This window comes from Equus przewalskii, chromosome 25, assembly GCF_037783145.1.
Source record: "Equus przewalskii isolate Varuska chromosome 25, EquPr2, whole genome shotgun sequence".
NCBI lineage: Eukaryota > Metazoa > Chordata > Mammalia > Perissodactyla > Equidae > Equus > Equus przewalskii.
Genome location: NC_091855.1, coordinates 10330696 through 10344448, shown reverse-complemented (window position 1 = coordinate 10344448; position 13753 = coordinate 10330696). Strand labels below are relative to the sequence as shown.

At 40.9% G+C, this 13753-nt stretch overlaps 1 protein-coding gene across 8 annotated transcripts in view; it reads right to left on the bottom strand.

Annotated features, from left to right (window-relative positions):
* The window catches only part of SYNE2 (spectrin repeat containing nuclear envelope protein 2), a 296791-nt gene that overhangs the window by 239332 nt on the left and 43706 nt on the right, over nucleotides 1-13753 (bottom strand). For 7 of the 8 annotated variants that reach the window (XM_070592938.1, XM_070592939.1, XM_070592940.1 and 4 more), the window contains exon 2: nucleotides 11647-11776. In XM_070592938.1, the coding sequence (XP_070449039.1) occupies nucleotides 11647-11725 (79 nt within the window). In that variant the 5' untranslated portion in view covers nucleotides 11726-11776. Of the gene's footprint in view, nucleotides 1-11646; nucleotides 11824-13753 lie in introns of those variants that run through there. The other variant, XM_008525330.2, reaches the window with a different exon arrangement.

Below are 13753 nucleotides of genomic sequence, written 5' to 3'. Positions count from 1 at the left end.
CTCAATTCTCAAGCCACTAAAAGCTGACTTCTGCCCCAACCACTTCACTTAATTCTCAGCTAGGCCACCCATAATATTCCCATTGCTAAACCCCACGGATACTTCTCAGTATTTACTGGTTATCTTGAAACTTCTGACACTGTTTACTAACTTCTCCTTCTTGAAATACTCTCCTATGGATTCCATGATACCACACTCTCCTGGTTTCTTCCTACTTCTCTGGACACCTCTTCTCAGACTGTTATGGGCTTGTTTTGCTTTTATTTTTATAATGTTTCCACCTAGGCCCTTCTCTTCTTCTAGATATTTTCATCTACTCCAAGGCAACATATCTTTACCTTCAGCCCAGGTGTCTGTTTCTCCTGAGCTTCATGTCTCTATATCCTATTATCTTCTGGGTATCTCCACTTATGGTTCCATAGACACTTCAAACCCAACATTTCCTAAATGAGTCATCATCTCTAACCAACTCCCTCCCCCACCAAAGTTGTTCTCCTGCATTTTTTTTCAGTGAATGCTTCCATCATCCACTCATCTGCCCAAGAATATACCTGAGTCATCTTTGATACTGCTCTCTCCTTCACTTTCCCATACCCAGTCAATCAAAAAGCCCTGATAATTACCTCAATAAAGCTCAAAATAAAATAAGGTAAAAACTGTGTAAAGTCTTGAAAATTATACCTATTAGATAACTCTCCACACCCATTTCTCTCCATCCCCACTGGTACCTCCTAGAACAGGAGACCATGATCTCCCAGCTGGACCCTAATATCAGACTTAAACTGGTCTGTCTCCACACTCACTCCCATAAGACCATGCCCCACACTGCGGCCCGGGTGATTTCTAAAACCAGTTCTGCATATGTCTCTATCCAGAATCCTTCAACTGCTTCTTCCTGATCTTAGGAAAAATTCCAAACCCCTGTATGTTACATGACCCTTTAAAGCCTCATCTCTTTACATTCTCCTTCAAACTCTAAACCTCAGTCTCACTGAGCATCCCTTGCCTTGAATGCGTGTGATCAGCCTCATCCTCTGGTCTTTCACATGCTGTGACCACTGCCTGGAGCACTCTTCCCACCTTCACCCTGCTCATCTGCTAACATATTTTAGGACTAAGCTTAGAAATCACTTCCTCTGGGAAGCCCTCCCTGACCTCCAAGATGGGGTTAAGTACCCCTACTCTGTGCTTCTACAGTACCACATCTTCCTTCTCTTGCAGCACAGATCCCATTACGCTGCACTAATCTATGTGCTTATCTTTACCCCTGTGATCAGAGCATGCATTTCAGGACAGCACATGCCATGTGCCATCCCATGTGTGCAGCATAGTGCCTTGTACACAGCAGGTGTTCAACAACACTTGTTGAATAATGAACAAATAAATGAATGGAGCTTTAAGAATAAATTAACCTATAATTTTAAAAAGCATACCAAGTAGTGGAGTAGTATGTCTTATCTTAAAAATCCTGCATTTTTCTCCAGCAAGTGACTGATACCTCTGTTCCCCTTCAGAGCAAAATTTCATGAAAGCAGTTGATTGAGTCACTGTCTCCACTTGCTCACCTCTCAATCTCTCCCCAACCCATTCCAGTCAGGCTTCCATCTCCACCACGTGAGTGTGGCTAACTTGTCATGGCCACCAACTAAGTCTATGAGCCCAACCCGGTGGCCACTTCTCTATTCCACATGGTTGCCCACATCCCCTTCTTGAAACACTTTCATCTAGGGGTTCCCATGCCATCACACTCGCCTGGTTTTCCTCCTTTGTCCCTGGCTCCTCCTTAATGTCCTTTGCTTGCTCCGCCTCTTCTGCTTGACCTCTAAACATTGAAAGATCCAAAAGGTCTGTGCTAGCTGCACAGTCCACAGGTGACCCCACCCAGTCCACGGCTTTAAATGTAAATATACAGCCATATGCTGAGGGCTCCCAAATCTCTCTAGAACTCTGGATCCTTACATCTAACTGTCTACTTGACATCCCCATTTGGATTATCAAATAAGCATCTCACATCAATCATGGCAAAAATAAACTCATGATTTCCCCCAAACTTATTCATCTACCAGTCTTCTTCACTGGATCAACTACTGAGTTGCTCAAGGCAAAAATTTAGAAATTATTCTTAATTTGTGAACATCCCCAGCATTCACAGATATCCTAAAAAATCCAGGGTTCTTCATCTCATTGCTACCACACTGGTCCAAACTACCACGATATCTCACTTGGACTGAGATAAAATCATCCTAACTAGCTTTCCTGCTTCCCCTCCTGCTCCCAGATAATTCGTTCATCACCCAGCAGCCAGCGTGATCTTTTGGAAAATATAAATCAGATCACATTATTCTCCTGATTAAAACCTGCCAATGGTTCCCATCCACACACCTTACCTTACAGCTGACAAATGCCCCCGGTCCAGCCTGCCTCGACTGGCTCTGCAATACTAGCTCAAACCACCCCTTGCCCACACCATCCAGTCACACCGGGCTTCCTTCACTCCGTGAGTCCCCCAAGTTTGTTTCTGTCTTTGAGCTTTCCCTTCACACTGGAATGCTCTTCCCTTGTTCTTTGCACAGCAGCTCTTTTGAATTACTCAATCGCTCCTTAAATGTCTCTTCCTCAGAAAGACCTGCTCTGACCATCTGATCTAAAGAAGACACCCAGGAACTATCACATAAACCCATTTTTTTGTTGTTGTTTAAAGATTGGCACCTGAGCTAACAACTGTTGCCAATCTTCCCTTTTTTTTTTCTGCTTTATCTCCCCAAGTCGCCCCAGTATATAGTTGTATATTTTAGTTGTGGGTCCTTTTAGTTATGGAACGTGGGACGCGCCTCAATGTAGCCTGACGAGAGGCGCCACGTCCGCGCCCAGGATCTGAACCGCTGAAACCCTGGGCCACCGCAGCGGAATGCGGGAACTTAACCACTCCGCCACAGAGTGGCCCCACATAAATCCATTTTTAATCCTCTGCAGAGCACTTACCATGTGCTGATATTTTTTCCTTGATTATTTATTCTCTGTCTTAACTTAAATACAAGCACCACGGGCATATGAAGCTTGCTGGAGTTGGTTGCCTCAGTATTCTCTTAACCTAAAACAGCACTTGATACCAGGTAGGGTCTCAGGAAGCACACATGGCATCAATGAATCAATGAACAGATTTACCTGTATTCACAAAAATCGTAATTATGTGATGATGCAGTAAGTGTGAATTCACCTGAACTTTGGAAACATTTTGTTTTGAAGACATAAAAACCTTCCGGAGAGGCTGGCCCAGTGGTGTAGTAGTTAAGTTCACACACTCTGCTTCAGGGCCCAGGGTTTGTGGGTTCAGATCCCAGGCACAGACCTACACATCGCTCATTAAGCCATGCTATGGTAGCGTCCCACATACAAAATAGAGGAAGATTGACACGGACGTTAGCTCAGGGACAACGTTCCTCAAGCAAAAAGAGGAAGATTGGCAACAGATGTTCGCTCGGGGCCAATCTTCCTCACCCAAAAAAAAAAGTCTGGAAGTTATGCCAAGAAAACATTCAGAGAGGCAGACAGAGATACACAGCAGAACTAGTTCCCACTATTCATCATCCTACTTAACTGAAGACAAGGCCAACAATTCCAATGTTTTGGGAAGATCTTAAATGTTTCTCACATTTGAGAAGAGCTGTTTGTGTGGTGTATTTTTGAGCCAGGTGCCCTGCATCTTCTAGTATCTCTCCGCTGATGTGACTGGTAGTCCCTTGTGCAGTAAAGACTGAAAAGACCAAGGTATGACCAGTGAGTGCTGCTCCATCCCAGAGGCACACAGCAATTGTGTGTGGCTACTCTTCCACCATTTTCTTCCTATACCCATTGAACGGGCATCACTGCACAGACAGTCAAGGACCAGGAGAGATTATTCACCCAGAATCTCATGTCTTTCCTCCAACCATATACACATTTAGAACTTTGAACATCCCATCTCTCTGATAAATCATTCATATCCTTTTATCTACCATTTTTAAATGACTCTAAAAATACCTGGTAGTAGTAAACCTCAGTTCCCTACACATTGAGAACCACAAACAAGTTACCTGTTACCAAAATTTCCCAAATGTTTTAGAAAAATAGAGCCATTCAGAGAAACTGTAAACAGCAACACTGAAATCAGAAGAGGAAAGAAATCTCTTGAAGAGGCACATTTAGAATCACCTCCAGTTTTTAGCGTGTAGAACCACACACTAAACCCACCAATAGGTATACATTAATCTCTTATAGTGACTTCTTACTTTCCTGTTTTCAAGGAAAAATAATTTGAAATTTTATTTTTTCCTTATATACTACTTTAAACTCTGAATAATTACACCCCCTCCAGACACACACACACACATACACAAAGCCCAGAAAATCTTGTATCTCTCATGGGGCTAATTAAAATGGATTTCGATTTCTATAAGGAATGAATGAGATCTTTGTTAACCTACTTTAACAGGACTCTAAATGACCCTGGATTTATCTTGCCCTAGTTTTCAAAATGTAACTGACCCAGAATAAAGTAAGCTTATCCCCAAACTCCTGGCAAAGACAGAACCAAAGTTCCCAGAAGCAAAAACTGTATATACAACCTAAGGGAAAAAAATTGTTTTTCCCTAAAAAACACTGTACACTGCAAACACTACTGTTTGTAGAGCTTATTGCATTTTTTGTTTAATTGGGATATTTTTAGGCTCATAAAGGTTTACAATATCAAGGCAAAGAATCTCCCGAGAAAGCACAGCAAAAGACATTGACAGCTACTATGATATCAGGAACTTTCTGGAAGCTTTTGTGTTGGAACAGTACGGCACTGACAGCCAGAGAAGGACAATAACTTGATTATTTCCTCTGAGTGTAATAATCACCTAATTAGCCAAAAAAGTAAAAATCACCTAATCACTCAGAGATGATTTGCTTTTATTCCTAACAAGCAAGCAGTCTGAATTGGTTAGAGTAGCAAAAATACTGCCTCCTGGGACATGTCATTTTCTTACTCTTCATTCATCATTTCCATCAAAATTCCACACTGAGGATGTGGCTGCAACAGGATGGAAATTCCACCCAGGAGGTCTTTCATTAATCCTGTTCCTCTTTCTCAGACTTCACACGGTTTTGTTCACTCCCTGTCATAAGGCAGAACAGAATTTCTCTCAGAAACAGGACACGAAAGCACTGCTGAGCCTCCAAGAGCCCTCGACACACCGCACTGCCTCACGTCTAAAGACAGCCATGTCTCCATCCTATCGGCTGACTTTCCTGTACACTGAACAGTTCTTCTAATTCAGGGGACTTTATAGATTTGTAATATTGGAATGGCCACTCATTTATTCGTTACACAGTTTACTGAAAGCCTAAAATAGGTCAGAAACTTCATCGGCAATAAAGACACAGGAGTATCTTAGGCAGGGCAACTGACACACACTTGGAGGAACTCAGAAGGCTGATTAAAGCAAGTGGGGTCCAAAAACGATACGAAACTCAAGGATAAGGCACAATTACAGGGGGGTCAGCAAGAAGACAATCTCCAGGGAGGTTCTTACTAAAATGTTCGATGTTTACAGCAACAGGAATATATAACCTTGCAAACAATATGTAGAGTATATTTTTCTTCACTTCCTAGAACTGAAATACGAAAAGATATTCCAGACAATATTTTCAGTCATATTTTGATGGAATTTGTATGCTGGATACCAAAGTTAGGAACATGACCCTGTGTACTTAAGGATTTCACCTCGTCTCCTAAGAATGATGAGATCTGCATCCCAGGTCTTTCTCATGACATCGAAAGCACACCTGGACCACACACGTCCTAATGGTGTGCAATCTATTCACCTTTATACCCTTAACACCCAGCCCCCTGCATGTGGTTGGCATTCCAATATAAATACACAAATGTATTTACTGAACAACTGAATAAAATTAAGCATTACAGCAAATTATTATGCTTTAATGTAACACATTGAACGTGAGTAATTTCTCATGTTACTAAAAATAATACATAAATCAAAAGCCTCCCTTCAGGTGGACACTCAGTAAATAACAAATAAATTTCAGCAGAGGAAAAACCTAACTACAGGGACTCACATTTCACCACTGAACCCCACCAAGTAATGGTACCTACCCAGAAGACGCACGGAGTTTTTTAATCTTTTAAAATATGTCATCTAGATGATAACAGCACTAAATAAAATATACGAGCACTGTTTGAAATGGCACAGTAACTAGACTGCACGTGGTTTTATCCAGGTTCATGTAGACAGCACCATTCACCCAAATTGTGGCAGGACTGCATGAAAGTTAACTCTTCATGTGACGGCAAAGATATCAGAACACACGCTCCTTCCTAGTTCTGTGTCTAATTAATGACAACACTCAGTATTCGAATGCTGCTTTTCTAAAGCATTAGTGGACTTCATTTTTGAACAAAATAATGTGTTTCTGTTATGTAAATTTCTGATTGTGTCCCTTTACGGCCAACAACCTGTTAAAAAGAAATAACTTAAATCTGAAATATATAGAGAAAGAATCCAAAACAATTCAAATTTGCCACAGCTATCATTTAAAATATCACAAGATGAGTCAGCCTGGTCAGTCAATTCCATCCATTATTAATTTGACTTTCAAATGGGTCCTGTGCCTGCATCACGCTTTCAATCTTTCCATCACATAAGAAATCCCCAAGAAAGACTTTCTTTGTAAACACTGTATTTTATCTACAATTCATTTGAAGCACATTCATATAAAATAATATTTATTATTTTTAATATCATTTATAATTGTTTAATTTGATAGTACTAAAATAGTGAAAACACACTAAATAAAAAGAAAATTAATAATTTGCGCATTATAGCTGTTGCCACTATTATCCTAAGCAGCTCAGCTTCTAACCCTTGAAGCCTCCCTACTTTGCTATCCATATTCAATAGCTGCAAAGTCCTCCTGAGCCTTCCCGGCTCACGGTTTTCACATCTGTCCCATACTTTCATCCTCACTGCTGTAACTCCAATCCGGGCAAACATTCCCCAACACCCAGTTGTTTGCAAAGCCTACACATTGGTTTCTCCACTTCCACTTTCTCACCCCTGTCAAGTCTTCTCATACCTCAAAGCCGCGTCATTCTCCTAAGGCCCAACTCTGACCTCTGACCAGGCACCCTCATCCTCAAGACCCAATAGCTACCCGCTGCCTAACAGCAAAATTCCGAAACTTCTTGGGTTTGAATTCAGCTCCCTCAAGGATCTTAATCACAGAAATACGTCTGAAGGGATTCCTACTTCGGTCTCACATTAAACTGAATGACAAAGAAAATCCCCTCCAACTTGAAAATTCTCTGATCCTTATCCAACTCTACTCCTTACTGTTTCCATAATCGTATGTATCTGATACTCGAAAGAATTGTTCCCTAAACATACCTTTCCCACCCGCAGAGCTTAGCAGGGATTCACTTCAGGCAAAATACACAGCTACCATTTTCTTAGGATAAAAGAGAAGGAAGCATCTATTATTTTGCCAAGTAACAAATCTAATGGAGGGGCCGGCCCCATGGCCGAGTGGTTAAGGTTGCGCGCTCCATTCGGCGGCCCAGGGTGTCGCTGGTTTGGATCCCGGGTGCAGACGTGGCTGAACCACCTGGCGAGCATGCCGGAAACACCTGCTCGACTCGCAGGACCCACGACTCGTCAGGTCACGCTGAGGCAGCGTCCCACATGCCACAACTAGAAGGATCCACAACTAAAATATACAACTATGTACTGGGGGGATTTGGGGAGAAAAAGCAGAAAAAAAAAAAAAGAAGATCAGCAACAGTTGTTAGCTCAGGTGCCAATCTTTAAAAAAAAAAAAAAGAGGGGCTGGCCCCATGGCCGAGTGGTTGGGTTCACGCGCTCCGCTGCAGGCGGCCCAGTGTTTCGTTGGTTCGAATCCTGGGCGCGGACATGGCACTGCTCATCAAACCACGCTGAGGCAGCGTCCCACATACCACAACTAGAAGGACCCACAACGAAGAATATACAACTATGTACTGGGGGGCTTTGGGGAGAAAAAGGAAAAAAAGAAAATCTTTAAAAAAAAAAAAAGAAATCCAATGAAAAGATTTAAAGAATACTATAGTGGACACCTTAGTAAAGCAAATAATTTTTTTAAACAGCCATTTATTCATCATTTTAATCACCTGATTTTTCATGGATCGAATTTATTTAGAATGTGGACCATCCATAGGAGTAAAAAAGGCACTAAACCAAAATAAATTCCATTTTTACATTAATCTGCTCAAATTCACAAGTGCCATTTCTTTCTCCTCCTAACAATCCAACCTTTTCAATGCATCCTCCTCACTAGACTCAGAGGATATAAATACCTCTCTACAAAAGGGCCCTCAAAATCCCTTCAAAAAGACATTTCCTCAAAGATCACAAAAAAGCTGAAAAGCTGAACAGAAAGAAAGACGAAGTCACCTGTTCACTGTCCTGCTCTATGAATTTCGGCCGAGCACTGCCTGGCTCCCGGCAGGCCCTGCACACATGACCTGTCTGTTTTCGTAGCATATCAATGATGAATCACCGCCTTTCAGTTCAGACACCTTAACCTTTTCTTGAGCCTATTATTCTGCGTCAGGGGATGGGCACCACCCGTCTCAGCTTAGGTAAGTTTTGGCTAAAATAAAGTCGGCATTGCAAGTTAAACAGGCCGTGCTGCTGCCTCTCCCTGCCTCTAAAAGATCCTGAAATGAAGAGACAAAAACACCTTCTTCCGAGCAGTGACCCTGAGCCTCTCATATCACATAAAATCTCTTTTCTCATATGACTCCAAGGATCATTAAGCACATGTGGATTTTGTGAAGTACGAGTCTGCTTACACAGCGTACGAAGCCAAATGCTTTTAAGATCATCGCCAACAGCCTGCAGTTCGGTAATAGCTAATGCACATAATATTATCTATCAATTTCTTTGTCCAAATAACTAATAATCCTGCCACGAAACCAAAAGTACTGTCAGAAATATGGACAAGTTCCTTCCGTCCTCCTCTCTCTCAGTTTTCTTCTCTCTTTCTTTCAACAACTTAGCCTGAAAGAATCATGATAAATCTGTTGATAACAATATAGAATTTAACCGGGGACTCTCGAATCTCATTTCACAGTTAAGCCTTCGTTCCACAATCATGGGAAGTTCTTGGCTGACACTCCTGAGGGTACCTGGCTGATGTGAGCAGCCTCTACCAGTGTCAAACCGACTACATCATAGTCCTGCCTTTCTACCTCTCCCCCTAGAGCAAGGCACACAGCACCACGTTCTTCTAAATACCTCACAGAGGAAACTCACTCCCACTGGTAGTACGTGTGACCTTTCCACACCAAACGCCCATACTCGTCTCCTATTGTAAAGCAGATTGCATAACCTAGTATAATTCAAAACATGCTATAAGAAACCACTCAGGTCTCAGTAATTTGCTAATTATTTTGAACTACTTATGACCTTGAGATCATGAACGTTACTTGAAGATGCCAGTCCATATCGTGATGTAAGTTTCCTATGGATTAAGTAGGATAAGGCTAAGACTGAAGCAGATTTTCCAGAGAAAGCTGTTAGGGAAATTCCCTCTTTCAAACTATTGGAATGTGTCAGAGGGGGTGTGGTGCAGTGGAAAGAAAACTATCCTCCAGCTCAAAACCCAGCTCCGCTGCTCATGAGCTGTGTGACTCTGGGACAGTGACTCCATCTTCCTGAGCCATGGCTCCCTTCCAGGTGCTTGAAGATAAACTATCTACCTCACAATGTGGCTGTGAGGATCACATGAGACAATGGATAAAAGAGTGCCGTGTAAGCCAGAGCATGCTACATAAAAGTCTTGGAGCACACTCTGGAGTGGGGAAGAAAACATTGTTAAATATGATAACTACAAAACTATAAGTGCTAAAACAGTTACTATGGGAGGACCGAGGAGGGAACATGAATCTCAGCCAAAGGGAAAGCAGGGCTCAGGGAGGAGGCTGAGGCTGGCAGAGTTTCGGATGGGCACGGATGGACCAGGATAGTGAGCTGGAAGGGAGGCAGGAGGAACAACCTGAACAAAAACACACAAACAGGGGGGGATGGCCCCTTGGGAGCCATGGGGTTGGAGCACCGGGTGCTCATGGGATACGAGTGGAGAGAAGGGAGCGCCAGCCAGGAAGAGCCTGTGAGCCACACCAAGAAGTCGAGACTATCCCACATGTGATGGGAAGCCATTGAATAGAATTGTCAAGAAAAAAAACAGACTTTTAGTTTACATTTTTTTTGTATCCACCACGCAGTTTCCGCTCTAGCTGTAGCTCCCAAGAGAAATATTTTGACTGTAAATATATAAGAGGAAATTACGATGCATTTATTGAACTCCTACTCTGTCAGGCACTGTGCTAAGCCCTTGGCAAGCATTGTTGTTCATCTTCAAAACACAGGTGCAATACAGGCATTATCATCCATATTTTAAACGTGAGGAAACTGCAACTCAAAAAAGATTAAGTCTCTTGTCCAAATTCAAAGAACTAGTAAGTGGCAGAGCCAGCATGAGAAATCAGACTTACCCGACTATTGATTGATGCACTGGCTCCCTGACAGGGTTTAGGTTACGTGAGTTGCTACTCACACGCAACCAAAACTTCAGAGAAAAACAAGAATATTGAGTTTTTTCAGTTAAATGAAAATTTGATTCCAACTACCTATGAATATTGTATGACACTATAAAAAATGTACTTTCAGGGAATTTTTAAAATTCCTACCTCCAGTACTGCCTTCTCAACATATTACGTTTCTGAGTCTATACAAATCGCATGACATTTATTTTTAAAAGCCTGATACACATAGGTATAGTCTACTGCAATAACTATTGATCCCAAAGTCAAGAAGCGAATCATTCAAAATAGATTTTTAATTAAAAAGAAAATATCAAAAAAGAAAGTCATTTCAAGATCTTTATCATAAATAACTTAAAATCTATGGCTTCTAAGTAACATTCTAAGAATGATACATAATACTGTCCATAATATTAAAATTACTTTAAAATAGTTACATAAATATTTTCAAAGACTTGCCATAGCCTTATTTCTTCTACACTAGAGAAGCTTTACTCAGCTCCAAGACGTGCTTTATCAACAAAGGTGGAAAGCCTAGGGGCTAAGGAATTTTCAAAGTACAAAACAAATATTGCCAACTCCACAAGAAGCCTAAAACTTACTCTGCATAAATGCACATGATTCATATAATTGAAAGGTCACTCATAATACTACCACTTTTCCTTTCTATTAGGGCAAAATAAGGATGTACATTAAAAGAGGCTATGCAAAAAGATGGAAACTAAGTGCCAACAATGCAAATTATGGTTAACTATTTAAGTTTCACTGCAAATAAAATACATACACTCAGATGCCAAATTCCTTCCAGGTATTCCTTACTTTCCTAGAGAGCTGAGATAGCAATAAAGACATTTAAGTCTATTGAAAGGTTCTACAACTGGAAAAATACAGGTAGTTAGACACACGGACAAATAGATAGATAGACATTTCACCATAAGAGAGACAGAAAGCAACACGATTTGTGAATAGATGAGGGTCAGGTTTCCACACTTGCTCTAGGTGTCAGCCCACCCAATCTGAATTACCTTGCAGTGAAATATGGAGATCATCGATGCCCAAGGAAACCTGCTCATCTTCAGCGGGAAGCACAGGGGTAGACGCCATCCTTTGACTCAGTGGAGATTATATCATGTCCGTATCAGTTAAAGAAGTGAACTAAAAGTAAAAGGGAGAAATGCTCATTAGGAACTTTGCAGCTCCGTATTTCTAGCAAACACCCATTGCCAGAAAACAACAGCAACCAAAAACTGCCCTCCAAAAGCAGCAATTTTCTAGTGAGTGTTTGCGTGGTTCATGAGGAACAGAGTGACTACGCCTTCTTTTTTGAATAATAATCAAGATTTTGCCCTGTGACCTAAGCATGCTCTTTGGAGTTGCTGGCAGAACTCCAAAAGGGCGAGCATTGTGGTTCTGCACTAGTGATGAAAAGGAAAGCTATGCAATTAGACCCCATAACTTCTCTAGAGGAAGTAAAGTTGACGCAAACTGATATCTTGCACGTTTGTGTGTATTTTACTGTTAACTTTCAACCTACAAGGATTTTCTTTAAAACTTTTTATTTAACTTAATTCTTTTTCTGCTCCATAAATGTTGCCATTTACTGGAAACAATAAGAGCTGAGTTGCATAGCTTGCAAAGCGAAACTAAAAAAATTGTATCAAAAAGAATGTTTGGAGGGATTACCTATTAGTTAAATTATCTTCCCAAGTATTTCTTTTTCCACCTACACATTTCTTTCTCTGTCCCCACTGTGACCCTAAAAGAATCCTTCCAGTAGGAGGAATTCTTACTTTGCAACTCTTAAAAAGCATTGCTTCATGTATGTATATATGCCACTGTTAGTATCCTGGGGGCTGAGAATAAAACATCAGCTTCTCCCAGATGAGGACTTTCATATCAAAATAGACCTAACCAAACATATAAAAACATAACATGTCTTAGAGGATAGAGGGATAGATAAATGTACAGATACGTGGTCAAGCAAGTATAGCAAAACATTAATGGTAGCATCTACATGTTGAGCAAATGGGTGTTCACTGTAAAATCTTTTAACTTTTCCATACGTTAGAAATTCCTCATAATAAAATGTTGGGGGGGGGACTAGAAAGTAAATAAACCTAAGGCCAAGAGCTAGATGCAATCATATTAGATATCCAATAGACCACTTTTTAAAAATGCAAAGATGAAAATCATTAAACAGTTAATGCTAGAGCCAGTCTTCAAATATCTTTCAATCCAGTTTTCCCCACTCTGTTATCATCTCAAACTCTTTTTATTATCTCCCCCATGGGTCACTCTTTGTAAACATTTTACCTACCAAATAAACTATGTTTATTAATTAATAATTAGTTTTAGCCTCTGAATTAAGATGAATCAGAGCCTGCCTGAGGTAACAGTTTACCGCACTGAATTGATAGAATTCTAACCAAAACAAAAAGCTGTTTGTTGGTTCAAGTGAGTCTGTGCAGCCGGATGATTGACAGAGGTACAAATGTCCTCAGCTTTTGATGTGTTGAGGACCTCCACTACCCCTTCCCATCCCCGGGGCTCCTGAATCCAAAATGAAGACAAAGCACTTCATGATGCCAGGAAGAAACACCGAATTCCAGAATGAAGGCAACCACTATTCCAGGCCAGGGTTACTTAACTAATGATAATAATAAGAATAGCAGCAAACACCTACAGAGCACTGACTATATACAAGCACTGGTCTGAGCACTTTGCATATATCACCTCATTTAATTTTTATAACTGTGTGAGATAGGTACTATAATTATCTCCATAGTTTAAAAGACAAAAGTGAGACACTCGAATGTCATATACAGTGGTCTAAGGACACATAGCTAATAAATGATGGAGCTAAGATTTGAATCCAAGTGCTTTTGGCTTCAGAGTCCATGCTCTTAACCAACACACGTTGGTACCTCATAGAGCTAGCCAAAACTTTGCCAGAATTCATTTATTCTTTCTTCCATTCATTTACTCAACAAGCATTTCTATGTGCTAAACCTTGCTCTCAAGGAATTCAATCTTCCGAGAATGACAGGTGAACACAATATTGAGTGAAATCTAAGAAGTGTATGTAGAAGGTGCTATGGAAGCAAAGGAGACAGTGTACCCTATCACTTGAAG